Here is a 13,958-nt window from a genome sequence, read left to right as displayed (position 1 = left end):
CCTTGCTTGCTGCTGTGGGGTAAGGCTGTGACAGCCAAATAAACCTCCTCTGTTACACCTGACTAAGGTCTTGGTAGCAGGAGTGACCCAGATCACACAGGCCAAGAATTTTTGTTTGTTTGTTTTTCACTTTTCCTTGGAATCAAGCTGTTTTTGCTGTTCTACCCCAATGTTCTTCAAAGAATGCATCTTTTTTTGGAAAGAAAAGCACTATGCTTGTTATCAGCTAATGCTTGGGTGATTGCATTTGGCTACAGGTTTCAGAGGGGTAGACGGGTTAGTCTGTATCCACAAAAACAATGAGTCCTTGTGGCACCCATCACACGATCCATTGTCTACAGCCAAGCCCTAAGATACAACTGCATTTGTCAAGGTTCCTCCCCCACTCTGAACTCTAGGGTACAGATGTGGGGACCTGCATGAAAAACCTCCTAAGCTTATCTTTACCAGCTTAGGTCAAAACTTCCCCAAGGTACAAAATATTCCACCCGTCGTCCTTGGATTGGCCGCTACCACCACCAAACTAATACTGGTTACTGGGGAAGAGCTGTTTGGACGCGTCTTTCCCCCCAAAATACTTCCCAAAACCTTGCACCCCACTTCCTGGACAAGGTTTGGTAAAAAGCCTCACCAATTTGCCTAGGTGACTACAGACCCAGACCCTTGGATCTTAAGAACAATGAACAATCCTCCCAACACTTGCACCCCCCCTTTCCTGGGAAATATTGGATAAAAAGCCTCACCAATTTGCATAGGTGACCACAGACCCAAACCCTTGGATCTGAGAACAATGAAAAAAGCATTCAGTTTTCTTACAAGAAGACTTTTAATAAAAATAGAAGTAAATAGAAATAAAGAAATCCCCCCTGTAAAATCAGGATGGTAGATACCTTACAGGGTAATTAGATTCAAAACATAGAGAACCCCTCTAGGCAAAACCTTAAGTTACAAAAAAGATACACAGACAGAAATAGTTATTCTATTCAGCACAGTTCTTTTCTCAGCCATTTAAAGAAATCATAATCTAACACGTACCTAGCTAGATTACTTACTAAAAATTCTAAGACTCCATTCCTGGTCTATCCCAGGAAATGTAAAGAGTAAATGGACACAAATAAGACATCAAGAATTGTAACCTTCAAAAACCAATAAGAGAGCACTTCAATCGCCCTGGACACTCAATAGCAGACTTAAGACTTAAAAGTGGCCATTCTTCAACAAAAAAACTTCAAAAAAATACTTCAACGAGAAACTGCAGAACTGGAATTAATTTGCAAACTGGACACCATCAAATTAGGCCTGAATAAATGGAAGTGGCTGGGTCACTACAAAAAGTAATTTTCCCCCTGTTGATACTCACACCATCTTGTCAACTGTTGGGAAAGGGCCACATCCACACTGATTGAATTGGCTCATTAGCACTGACCCCCAACTTGGTAAGGCAACTCACATCTTTTCATGTGCTGTATATTTATACCTGCCTACTGTATTTTCACTCCATGCATCTGATGAAGTGGGTTATAGCCCATGAAAGCTTAGGCCCAAATAAATTTGTTAGTCTCTAAGGTGCCACAAGGACTCCTCATTGTTTTTGCACTTGGTTAGGCTGACCCAGAAACCTCTTGATGCCAACTGACAGGGCGCACAGAGGTAGATAGAGTTTAGGGACGCCCTGGGTTCATCAAAAGGAGTCGTGTAAGGTCTCTACTGAAAGCATCTGTCACGCTGGTCATCTTAATCATTGTTAAATATATGTGCAGATAATGTGTAAAGTTATGTAGATATCCTGAAAACTATGTTCTTAAAGCAGGTAAGTTATGGCAGGTCAACAGAAGGTGATAAGCAGATTCTAGGCAGGAAGGGGGTAATAAACACTTATCTCTCTAGCAGACCATTGTGTATGCATGCCTCCAGGCTAATTCAATAAGCATAAAAACAATGGACATACTCGGTGACAGGCTATATTTACTGTCTGGATCAGGCAGAGATCTGAGGATTTACAAAGACAGAGGAACTCCAAGAAAAAACCTCTGGAGAGGGAACATCCTGGGATAAAGGACCATGTTGTGTAACAGCATACTAAATCAAATGCTAATAAAGAGTTTGCATGGAAGTCAAAAGAAAATTAACGGGAAGAGGTAAACAGCAGTGGAGGGGGGAGGAACCCTGTTTTCAGGTGAAGATCAAAGGTCTGTTCTGGGGGTGAAAAAATGACACCCTGGGATCCTTCCCCAAGGAATTAAACTGGCATTGGGTTTGCTTCATGAAAAAGATCTCAGCTAGGCTTGTCTGAAAATGCTGGGAAGAACTTCTTTAGACTGAAGGCTAATTTGTTTGCTCAGTTTAGGCCATAAAAAGCCTATGATTTTGTTTTATATGTAACCCTTTTTTTTCAACATTTCTGCTTGTTGTCATATGACTCTCTGTTCCTTGTTAAATAAACTTATACTTGCTTTCTCTATGAACAAATTGAAGTGCTGTGTTTTAAGCAGAGGGGCATTCTAAGTGGACTAGTAAGCTGTGGTGTGTACTATCCCTTGGGAAGTAGAGAATCTGAGAGCTCTGTGAGCATTTAGTGAACCAGAGGCTGGACACCCCAGAGAGATGCCCAAAGGACGGGGTTGCTAGCCTGTGTAGAGAGAGTGAGGCCTGCAAAAGCCTGGAAGGTAGTGCTTCTATTGCCAGAGGCTGCTGGAGTCAGGGAGTGAGCCCGCAGCAGATACAGAGAAGACTTCCTCATGCTAAGGACTGATAGAGGTGAGATGCCTCACAACTCTGGAGACCCCTGGGACAGGCACATTTATTGCCATGTTTCAAAGAGATAGGGAAGTAACGTTATCCCTATATTTACTGACAGGGAAACGAAACCTGCAGAAATGAAGTCTGTGTACAGAGGAAGAACTGAACCCAATCTTCTCGAGCCCCACTAGAGCGTCTTAATTACTGGACTGTCTTTTTGTACAATCTCATTTTACAATTGAGGAGACTTTGCATAATTTGAAACAACGCATAGCTTGTGCATTTGGTTCCCAGATACCATGATGGCCAGCACATTAGAAAAATCCTAAATAGACATGATCCTATTACCAATCTTCTGAATCATCTAATACCCATAAAAACACCTACTGTTCTAAATAACCCAGAGTTTCAAAAGAGATTCTGAAAAAAGAAAAATTCCAGTGTTTGTAAATTTCCATGGAAACAACTGGGCTAGATATAGAAGTACTGTGTAATAATTTATGAATAATTTATATTACTTTTGGCTATTGGGATGCTTAGTGTATTAATATATTGGTTTAGTTTAATACAGGGTAAAACAAGCAGGAAGGAAAGCAGCTGTTTGGAAAAACAAGCAGGAAGGAAAAAGAATGATTCAAGTTAAGCCTCCCTTTAGTGAACACTTGGCATATGTCTACACTGCATTTTGTATCCATGTCCAGGCACCTGCACCTGCAAATGAGTGTTTGCCAAGCATGCTTGTTAACATCTAAACTGCAGTGGATGCACACCTCATGCCCATATAGCCACATCCACACTGGCACGGCACAGACATGTGTCTGACATTGGGATCTCTGGGAGTGCATCCTAGGGTTCTTAGCACCTTGTCAGCTGGAGCTGGTATGCAGTGTATGTGGGAGAACTTGTCTGTCTGTCCCATGGCTCTGTACAGATGTGTTCTCAGCCCACCAACACATCCAGACAAGGTTCTTCCTTTCTGTGCATTCCCTGTTTCATCCATTCCAGCCAGAGACAAGCCATGGATCCTGCACCAGCTGAAGAGCTATTCCTGCTTGCAGCTTATTGCAGGACACAGACAGAATGTCTGCAAGATGTTGGTGGACATGTCAGTGACAGTGTCTTGTTTTTTTAAGGCAATGGCTCTTGGAGAGAACAGGGCAGCCATGGCAGCTGCAGCGGCCTATTCTAGAGCCTAGAGAGTTTCTAAGTCAACCAGTGATATAGAAAAATACAAAATAAAATTATCCAATCAGAGCTAAATATATCCAATGTTTATAGTGCAATGTATTCTAATTTTGTCAGAAATTCTATATAACAATGTTATATTTTACAAAAATAATGCTATATAATACAGAGAAGAGTCAATTAAGCAAAAATCTACTTTTTTATTCAGCCTCATTAAAAAAAAGATATGCACTTACACTTTAAATCAGAACATTTGAAAAAAATGGACTTTATTAAAAATAACTCAACATGATTTTCATTAGGATTCAAAGTATACAGCTATAAAAGCCTGGGAGATTATTTTAAAGGAAAAACAACAAAATAGACAGAGGAAGACCGTGACCTGGAATCAGAACTTAGCTGTACAAGATACATTTTCATTCAGAAAACAAACTCATTGTTGAGCAATCAAGGTGGAAGATTTTACAGCTCACAATCACTTTCATTGCTTTTCGAAACCAAGGATAAAAGACAGAGTAAATCAAAGGATTAATGGCAGAGTTAGAATAAGCAAACCAAACTGCAATGTCAAAGATAAGGGGTGGAATTATGAAGTTGAGGAAAGCATCAATTGTTACAATTATCAAATAAGGTGACCAGAATACCAAGAAAGCAATCACAGGTATACCCAGGGTTTTAGCAGCTTTCCTCTCTCTTCTGCCAACTCTATCACTGTAATTATTAGATGGCTGGGTATTGTTGCTCATCATCTCTATCATTCTAACTTGTTGTTTAGCCACAGCAAAGATCCTGCTGTAAAGCACTATCATTGCAAAGAAAGGTATGAAATAAAGGAGAGAGGATACAACAATACACGTTTTATTTAAGATAATCTGACAACTCCCTGCACAGGAGAGGCCATTTACTAATTCTTGCATCCCTTTGTCGTTAGACCCAGCGAAGACAACAGAAAAATTGAATACTAATGAAAATATCCAGGCAGCAGCTATGAACATTCCTGAAACTGGCACTGTGAACTTGATGGGATAAATTAAAGGGTTGTTGACAGCAACATATCGATCAACAGAGATGAAACACAAGTGAAATATTGATGCTTGGCACAAAGATACATCTAAACAATAGTGAAATCTACAGAATATTTCCCCAAAATACCAGCATGTTTCAACAGATCTTACAGTGCTAAAGGGTAACACAGTCAGACCCAAACCAAAGTCAGCACATGCCAAGGAGGCAATCAAAAAATGTGTAGGTGAGTGAAGCTGCTTAAAATAAACAATGGAAACAACTACCATTAGATTTCCACCTACTGTAAAAATCACCAGCAAACCAAGCACAATATACAAAGATACTCGGAGTCCAGAAGACAATGGTGTTTTATAGCAAGATTCATTCATGTTCTCAAAGCAGTATTGCAAATCTTCGTTATCAAAAAAAGTTGAGTTCATTATTTCCAACAAATTGAATTCCTGAACTGATGGTTATGATCTAGTAAAGGAAATACATGCGCCTATTTCCAACTTCTCCTGGAAAAAAAAGTAAATATGGGTTTTAATATAATAACTCCACAATATGATCTTGAACACAGACATTAAGATTCATTCACAACTTTAAATATTATAACAATGAAAGATTTCTGTAGCAGCCACTTTTCCCTGGTGATTTAAAATAAGTGAAATAACTGGAAAAAGAAATTATTTTAATTTATTGTATCTGGAGTTAAGGGTTCGTTCTTACTTGTTCTGAATCTTCCAATGCCTCACTCATCTGACAAATTCCTTTTCACAAATCAGTGTTAACTGAGGTGTGAAGAGAATGTTGGAACAGGCTTCAATTTATAGTAATGTGTCCTCCCCTGGGTTCTGACGTTCAGGTTAAAGACAAAGCCTGTTCTCTCCTCTCCCAAGAAAAAATAAAGTCTGAGGCATACTCACTGATTTTCCTAAATAAAGTCCCTGTGGTAAAGTGTGGGAAAACGGAGATGACAATAAGCTATAAAAATCATTATTAAGTTCTGCTGCAAAATAAGACCTGAAAATCATACAACTTTTTTCAGTAACAAAATGTAGGGCCACAGTTTCCATTCTTTTATGTCAGCTTTATGCCATGTAATTCCATGGTGTCAAATTGTTATGAGGGAGTGAGGATCAGGGCCTGAGATTTTCATAAGTAACATCAAAAGCGAGGTATGGAACTTCTTAGCCAGATCCTGTCTCTTTTGACTCTGCAGATGCTGATTCTTATGAGTCTTTGTACATTTATTTCTACAAAATATGTTAACAGACTGTGATGAGGTATGCAAATCCCCCCTGGTGAGGAAAGGGTTAACAGGCTGCTGTGGGCTCAGTCCCTCCTGCTCTGCTGTGCCTGCAGTAAGTGTCAGGCTTGGAAGGAGGGTCTGAAATTGGAGAATGTAAGTCAGTTGGGGCTGACCTCTGTGAGAGGGGCTTGGACAGGGATTTCTTGAGAGACTGCTACCTGCCACAGCCTCCCTGAAGATTATTAGTATTTGCTGCCAGTGCTGTGCTTCTTACAGTGGGGTAAGTGACAGCCAAATAAACCCACTTTGTTTTGTTACACCTGACCAAGCTGTTGGTAGTGGTTTGTCCTGAGCCCAAGAGTGACCCAGGTCACACAGACCAAGGATTTTTTTTTCTTTTTTACTTTCCCATGTAACCAAGTTCCTTTAACTGTTCCATGCCTATATATTTTTAAGGAATGCATTTTCATTCGGAACGAAAAGTGCTACACTCATTATCAGATGATGCTCAGGTGACTTCATTTGTTTCCGCATATTTATTACCACAACCCAGTGAAGTAGGAAAGAATGACGATCCCCCCGTTACCGACAAGGAACTGAAACACAGAGATTAAGTGGTTACCCGGAAAATCTGTGTGGCAGATGAGGAACTTGAACTGAAATCTTCTTTGAGTCCCTACCAGACCACGTCTTTTTACAGGAAAAGGAATCACAGTTCAGAACTGCGTGAACTTGTGGGAAGGATAAAGTCTGCCAGGAGAGTTTGAGGAAAAACAGAGGCCAGAATAAACTAGCAGGACTGGGAAAGTCTGAGGACAATGACATGGAGGAAGATGTTTGGAGTGTATGCAACAACTGGGGGAGTAATTCTGTCCCATCCAGACCACGTTTCCCAAATTAGTAGGACCTGGAATGAAGGAAGCTACAGCTGGAGAAGAGGAAGCTGTTCCTGAATGAGAAACTGTTCACTGACAGGGAGTATGATAATCAGAGTGAGAGAAAGCGACTGAAGAACCAGGGACCTGGTGATTCAGTAAATGGGGACAGAACACAGTATCAATTCCACAGTGATTATAGATGGTTAATTGTTTCCCCAGTTTAAGGAGGATGATATATTGATGTCTATTTCACTGCTTTTGAGAAGGCTTGTGCTTTAAAATGGGTTCCCTCTGCAGATTGACTCCATTTTCTGTTGTCCTTCTTTGGGAGGTAAAGCCATAGATGCTTACAGCCCAATGTTTGGGACAGGCTGTGGGGACTATAAACAACTGAAAGCAGCTTTACTCCTCAGATTTGTACTGACTGCAGAGAGACACAGGGAAAAGGGGATTTTGTTTGTTTGTTTGTTTGTTTGTTTGTTTTGTAGGGAGGGGAGTCCAAAAGGATAAGCTTGCCTGTATGGATGACTTTTATGGAGGTGGTAACTCAGGTAACTTTTCAGGAGTGGTGGGAGTGAGGGGAGCTAAAGCCCCTGCAATGGAAATATTGGGGGAGTGGATCTATGTTTCCACCCTCCTGATATTTTCAGCCCACACATTATCTCACAGAGGTGAGAGTGGGACCCATCTATGTTTCTCCCCTTGCGCATGTGCATGGGCTGTGGAGGGCTGGGGGAAAGAGTATAGGTGGTGCATAATGGAAGCTGGGAGAGGCTAAGCCTCCCCAAACCTCGTGCTGCTGGGGTGGGGCAGTGGTGGATTTGGGGTCCCTGGAAAAATCTACCCCTACCACAGCCCCAGAGCTTTTCCAGTCTCGGGCCATAGAGGGGGCAGGGCCTTGGGGAGGGGGAGAAGGGGGTGCAACAGGGGCGTGGCCACAGGGAAAGGGGTGGAACAGGGATGGGGCAGTGGGTGGAACGGGGGCAGGGCCATGGGAGAAGGGGCGGAACAGGGGTGGGGTTGGAGGGGAAGGGGCAGAATGGGGTGGGGCCATGGGAGGAGCCTCAGGTGGAAGGGGTGGACTGGGGGAGGGGCTCCAGGCTCAGAGCTGTAGCCAGAGCCGGGAGCTTGACCCCAACCAAGGCCGAGCTCTCAACCCCTTGCACCCCCCACCCTAGCCAGGGCCATGTGGGAGGCGCCAAGCTCTCAGCCCCCGCTGCCCTGCCCTGGCCATAGCTATGGGGGGCCTGAGAGCAGCGAGTGGGGGTGTGGCCTCTCAGCTGTAAGAGGCAGGCAGGGGGCTAGCCTCCCCAAGGGGAAGCTTCACCCGCAGCCCATGAGGCAGAGGGGGAGGCAAAAGCAGGACCCAGAGGAGGGTCTGAAGCAGCCACAGCAGCACAAGAGATTAAATTGGCCGCAGGGGAGCAGGTGGAGAACATCCAGGAGAGGGGCAGGACTTGAAGCACGTGGGCTATCCAGGGTGAGGTGTGGGACAGGGCACCAGCACCTGGGTGGGCAGCAAGGGAACATTGTGCACAGGTCACCAGCCACTGCGGGGCAGGGAAGCACAGGGCACCAGTGCCACAGAGGCCCATTTGTGGTTCACTACTCTGTCAGCACCTTTTGTCAGGCCTGACATACTCACTACACCTCACACACTAGTGTCATGATATTTTTCTAAAAGGTGACCTGTAATATGTCATTGGAAAACTAATAACTCACTGATCATTAATATTCTTGAGTGATGTATGTATGCAGTATACATTTAGAGTTTTGGATATAAGCTGGAATGACGACTAAAATGAGTTTAAGCCAGGCACGTCAGGGGGAGTTGATAAACTGGTCCGTCCTAGGCAAAGGAATGTGCATTTGTTTTCTAACCAGCCTGATGGGCAGGCAGAGACATATGTAAATGGATCTTCATTTAGGTTAACAGAGCTGACAAGCTAACAAATGTGGGAGGAAACAGCTTTGAGCAAGAAAGTGAAATATTATCTGGGATATAAAGACAGTGGGTTGAACCTCAAGTGAGAAGCAATTGAATCAACTGATTGTGTACCATATTAGGGTATTCTAAAAGTTTATCGAGTGAGAAGTTTTATGAAAGTCTATGACACACAGGTGATTAATATCACGATGAAATATATGTATTAACACTCTAGAAGGAATTACAGATACTCATTGAAATTAGGCTTTACAGCCTGTGCCCAAACAAAAGGAGACACAGGTCTCTCAGAGACAGGAGGGAATGTCACAGCTATTTACCTGTCTCCTATGTAAATTAAGCATGGCGGAATCAAAACAGCGGAAGTCCCATTTATGTACAGGTGGATGGGAAGTCCACAGAAAGGGAAAAACAGCATGAGATCACCCTGCCTCTTGAAACAAGGTCATTGAACTTTGGAAAATATAAGCAAAGACAGAAGCCATCCTTGGCATCCATTACTAGACAGATCCAAGGGAACAGAACTCTTGCAAGTTGAGGGTCCTTCAAAAAAGGTGGGGGTTGAAGTCTCTGCGAAGTAAATATAGCTGAAAAATCTGCTTAGGCAAAAATCTTACACAGGAAAACAAGGGAAGACAGTACCTGGTACTTCTGTGGAAGGTTCTAAGTGAGGGAAAGCCAGCCATGGCTGGGAAGAAGGAAGATTGGTGTGAGAAAACATCTTGAACAAAGCCTGTACCTTGCTAGATTAAGTTTTGGACTTTTGGATTTGTGTCTTCATTTTTATTTGCTTGTAACCATCTCCACTTTTATTTCCTTTACCTGGCATCACGTAACCTATGTCCTATTGTTAATAGGTTTGTTTTGTTTTTACTATAAATCAACTCAGTGCTGTGTTCGCAAGCAAGGGTGTACTTACCCCAGTTAACTTAACATGCTGTGATGTGTGTGTGAACCTTATTATTTCTCTGAGCTGTCCAGGAGAGGGCTGCACACTTCAGGGCACAGAGTTTTGGGGAAATTGAGGACTGGGAATGTGTTGGAGCCACCCTGCTGGTTGCCATGAAGGATGGTGGAAGCCATAGTGGGGCTGTGAGGCTGTAGACCGGCTGCTGAAGTCAGAGCTGCTGAACCAGGGCTGTCTAGCACACTGACACTCAGGTGGTGATTGCATGATTGTGAGCTGGCTGTGAGTGTCCCAAGCCGGGCGCTACAGAAGCAAAGCATTGCAAGGCAGCCAGGGTTGTAGTGCAAGTGGTGACAAAACCCCTTACTGGTTTGCATTGCGCAACCAGAACCTGTGCCAGCACCCCCCTCAGTAAAGAGCCTCAGTAACTCCCCTCGATCCCCCTCCTACCCCTCTGTCCCCACCCCATTCACAGCAAGCTTCCTCCACCCCACCCCCAACTCAGCTGAGGGATTATCTCTGCAAATGAGGCAAAGATGCATAGATTCCCAGGTGAGAAGGGACCATTGTGATCATCTTGTCTAACCTCCTCTATAACACAGTCCATAGAACTTCCCCAAAATAATTCCTAGAGCAGATCTTGTAGAAAAAAATCTAATCTTGATTTAAAAATTGCCAATAATGGAGAATCCACCGTGATCCTTGGTAAATTGTTCCAATATTTAATTATTCTAATTGTTGAAAATTTACACCTTGTTTCCAGTCTGAATTTGTAGATTTTCAATGTCCAGCCTTTGGATTGTTTTTTACCTTTCTCTGCTAGATTGAAGAGGCTATTATCAAATATTGTTTTCCATGCAGGTACTAATAACCTCTGATCAAGTCACCCCTTAACCTTCTGTTTGGTAAGCTAAATAGATTGAATTATTTAAATTACCACTATAAGGCAGTGGCTCTCAACCTTTCCTGACTACTGTATTCCTTTTAGGAGTCTGATATGTCTTGTGTACCCGCAAGTTTCACCTCACTTAAAAACTCCTTGCTTACAAAATCAGATATAAAAATATCACAGAACACTATTACTGAAAAATTGCTGACTTTCTCATTTTTACCATATAATTATAAAATAGATCAACTGGAATATAATTATTGTACTTACATTTCAATGTATAGTATATAGAACAGTATAAACAAGTCATTGTCTGTATGAAATTTTAGTTTGTACTGACCTCGCTAGCGCTTTTTATGTAGCCTGTTGTAAAACTACACAAATATCTAGATGAGTTGATGTATCCCCTGGAAGATCTCTGCATACCTCCAGGGGTACGTGTATCCCTGATTGATGGTCATGCTTATAAGGGATGTTTTCTAAACCTTTGATTTTTCTTGTGGCTCTTCTCTCAACCCTCTCCAATTCCACAACATCTTTACTGAATTTTGGACACCAGAAAAGAATTCCAGCAGCAGTTGCACTTGTGCCAAATACAGAAGTACAATAACCTCTCTATTCCTACACTAGACTCCCTTGTTGATGCATCCAAGGATTTCATTCATCCTTTTGGCTACAGAGTCACACTGGGAGCTCATGTTCATCTGATTATCCACCATGACCCCAAATCTTTTTCAGACACTATTTCCCAGGATAGAGTCCTCCATCATGTAAGGATGGCCTATATTCTTTGTTCTTAAATGTATATTTATATTTAGTCATATTAAAATGCATATTGTTTTCTTGAACCCAGCTTACCAAGCGATCCAGATATATCTGTATCACTGACCTGTCTTCTTTATTTACCACTTCCCAAATATTTGTGTCATGTGCAAACTTTATCAGTGGTGATTTTATATTTTCTTCTAGGTCATTGATAAAAATGTTAAATAATGTAGGACTAAGAACTGTCCTCACTAGAAACACCCACTTGATGACAATTCCCTGTTTACAATTACATTTTGAGACCTATCAGTTAGCCAGTTTTTAATCCATTTAATATGTGCCATGTTAATTTTATATATTTCTAATTTTAATCAATTTTAATGTTGTGTAGCATCAAGTCAAATGCCTTGCAGAAGTCTAAGTATATTAGATCTATTACCTTTATTTTTTGATGAGATTATATATTTGGTTGGTAAAGATATCAAGGTAGTTTGAGAGGATCTATTTTCCATAAACCCATATTGATGGTCATTAATTATATTACCCTCCTTTATTTCTTTATTAATTGAGTTCCATTTCAGCCACTCTTTTATCTTGCCTGGGATAGATGTCAGACTGGTGGGTTTATAATTACCTGGGTCAACCCATTTATCTTTTATAAATACTGGCAAATCACTAGCTTTCGTCCAATCTTCTAGAAGTTCCCCAGTGTTCCAAAACTTATTGAAGATCAACATTAATGATCTAATGAGCTCATTAGTTGGCTCTTTTAAAACCTTTGGATGCAAGTTATCTGGACTTGCTGTTTTAAAAATGTTTAACTTCAGCAGCTGCTGTTTAACATCCTCCCGGGATAGTAGTAGAATGGAAAGAGTGTTACCATCTAATATGACTACATCATCTGTTGTGTTTTTTTCGCCAAGATACAGAACAGAAATATTTATTGAACATTTCTCTCCTTTCTACATCACTATTGATAATTCTACCATTTTCACCTAGAAATGGACCAATAACATTGTTAGGATAGTTTTGGTTCCTAATATACTTTTAAAAACCTCCTCCTTATTGTCCTTAACTCTGCTGGTCATAGAGTTCTCCTTGTGTCCCTTTGTTTCCCTTATCAGTTTTCTACAATTCCTAGCTTCTTTGAATTCCCTCTGAACCAGGTTTATTTCCCTCTAAACGAGGCTGATTTTTTGGAGTTGTATATTGAACAGAGCTGGGAGGGAAGCCAGCTCTGAGGAACACCGGAGACAGTGGGGAAAAGCAGTGTCATGTCTGTAATAAACTGGATCATATCATCTGGAATTGCCCATTTCATCCATTAGGGATAAGTCTGGTCCTAGAGTGACAGCCTGTATCTCAAACTTAAGGAGTTAACTGTGTGACTCAGCCTCTGGAGGGAGGGACTTGCCCAACCACCTCATCTGGGGCATACAGTATATGTGCTTAGGAGTTAACTCCTAAAACCCTGGTACATTACTCCTGCTGTACCCAAATGGGAACAGAAACAATGGATCCCCAAGGGGGCAGACAGTGGAAGTTAATGGGAATAAATGCCAGGCATAGAGGGACACAGGCATAGCCCACATCCTAGTCTCACCACATGTAGTGAAACCACACTAGGTGCTGGGGGGAAGACTTAAGTGGGTAAAAGTTCAAGGATAAAACCATTTGCTCTGCCTTTAGCTAAGGTCCTATTAAAGAAGCAGGTGGGTGCAGGGATGCTGGTGGTGGCGGGGATGATAGAGGATATTCCATCTGACGTTTTTCTGGGGAAATGACGTAACAGGTTTGAGCACGGGCAAAGTGTGAACTGCTGGCTGTGGGAGGCTAGCTTCCAGTCCAGCCCCTTTTGCCTGAGGCCCCGACCCTTCTGCCCCCTCCTCCAGCAGAGCCCAGAGCATCTCTACTGCCGTCTCAGGCTAGCCCCACCCCCCCCAGCCCCAGAGCACAGGGATGGTGTGCAGCGCTTACCCAGCCCTCCTAGCACTGTGAGGGCTGGCACATGGCCCCAGCTCTGGAGCACTGGAAGTAGCCCCTGCCAGCCCCGGAGCACTGGGAGGGCAGGCAGCACGGCCCCAGCCTGAGCCAGGGCAACTGCATTGGGGGACTGGAGCTGCAAGCAGACTGGGAAGCAAAAGAAGGGAGCCTGATGGCAGAGCATGGGTGGGGCCAGGCCTAGCTGTTTGACGAGGCACAGCCTCCCCCAGCCTATGGTAGCCGCCGCCCATGGATCTGAGCAAGAACCTATTCCACTACCTCAGTTAGCAAAGGGGAGGATGGAAATAGAAGGCTGTTGTCACTCACAGCAGCTACAGGCTGTCTGTGAAAATGCACATGAAGTAGGTGGAAGAAGGGAGGGGACTTTTCCCACCCCTCCCCCTTAATAA

At 42.8% G+C, this 13,958-nt stretch overlaps 1 protein-coding gene across 1 annotated transcript; it reads right to left on the bottom strand.

Moving 5' to 3' along the window:
* Positions 1–4,340: 4,340 nt before the first annotated feature.
* On the bottom strand, positions 4,341–5,369 carry LOC144262114 (trace amine-associated receptor 9-like). The gene has a single exon (XM_077811750.1). It carries the CDS (start codon positions 5,367–5,369, stop codon positions 4,341–4,343), a length of 1,029 nt encoding a protein of 342 aa, XP_077667876.1.
* Positions 5,370–13,958: the final 8,589 nt, after the last annotated feature.

Source organism: Eretmochelys imbricata, chromosome 3 (assembly GCF_965152235.1).
Source record: "Eretmochelys imbricata isolate rEreImb1 chromosome 3, rEreImb1.hap1, whole genome shotgun sequence".
Classification (NCBI taxonomy): Eukaryota; Metazoa; Chordata; order Testudines; family Cheloniidae; genus Eretmochelys; species Eretmochelys imbricata.
This window is presented reverse-complemented; position numbering and strand designations above follow the sequence as displayed.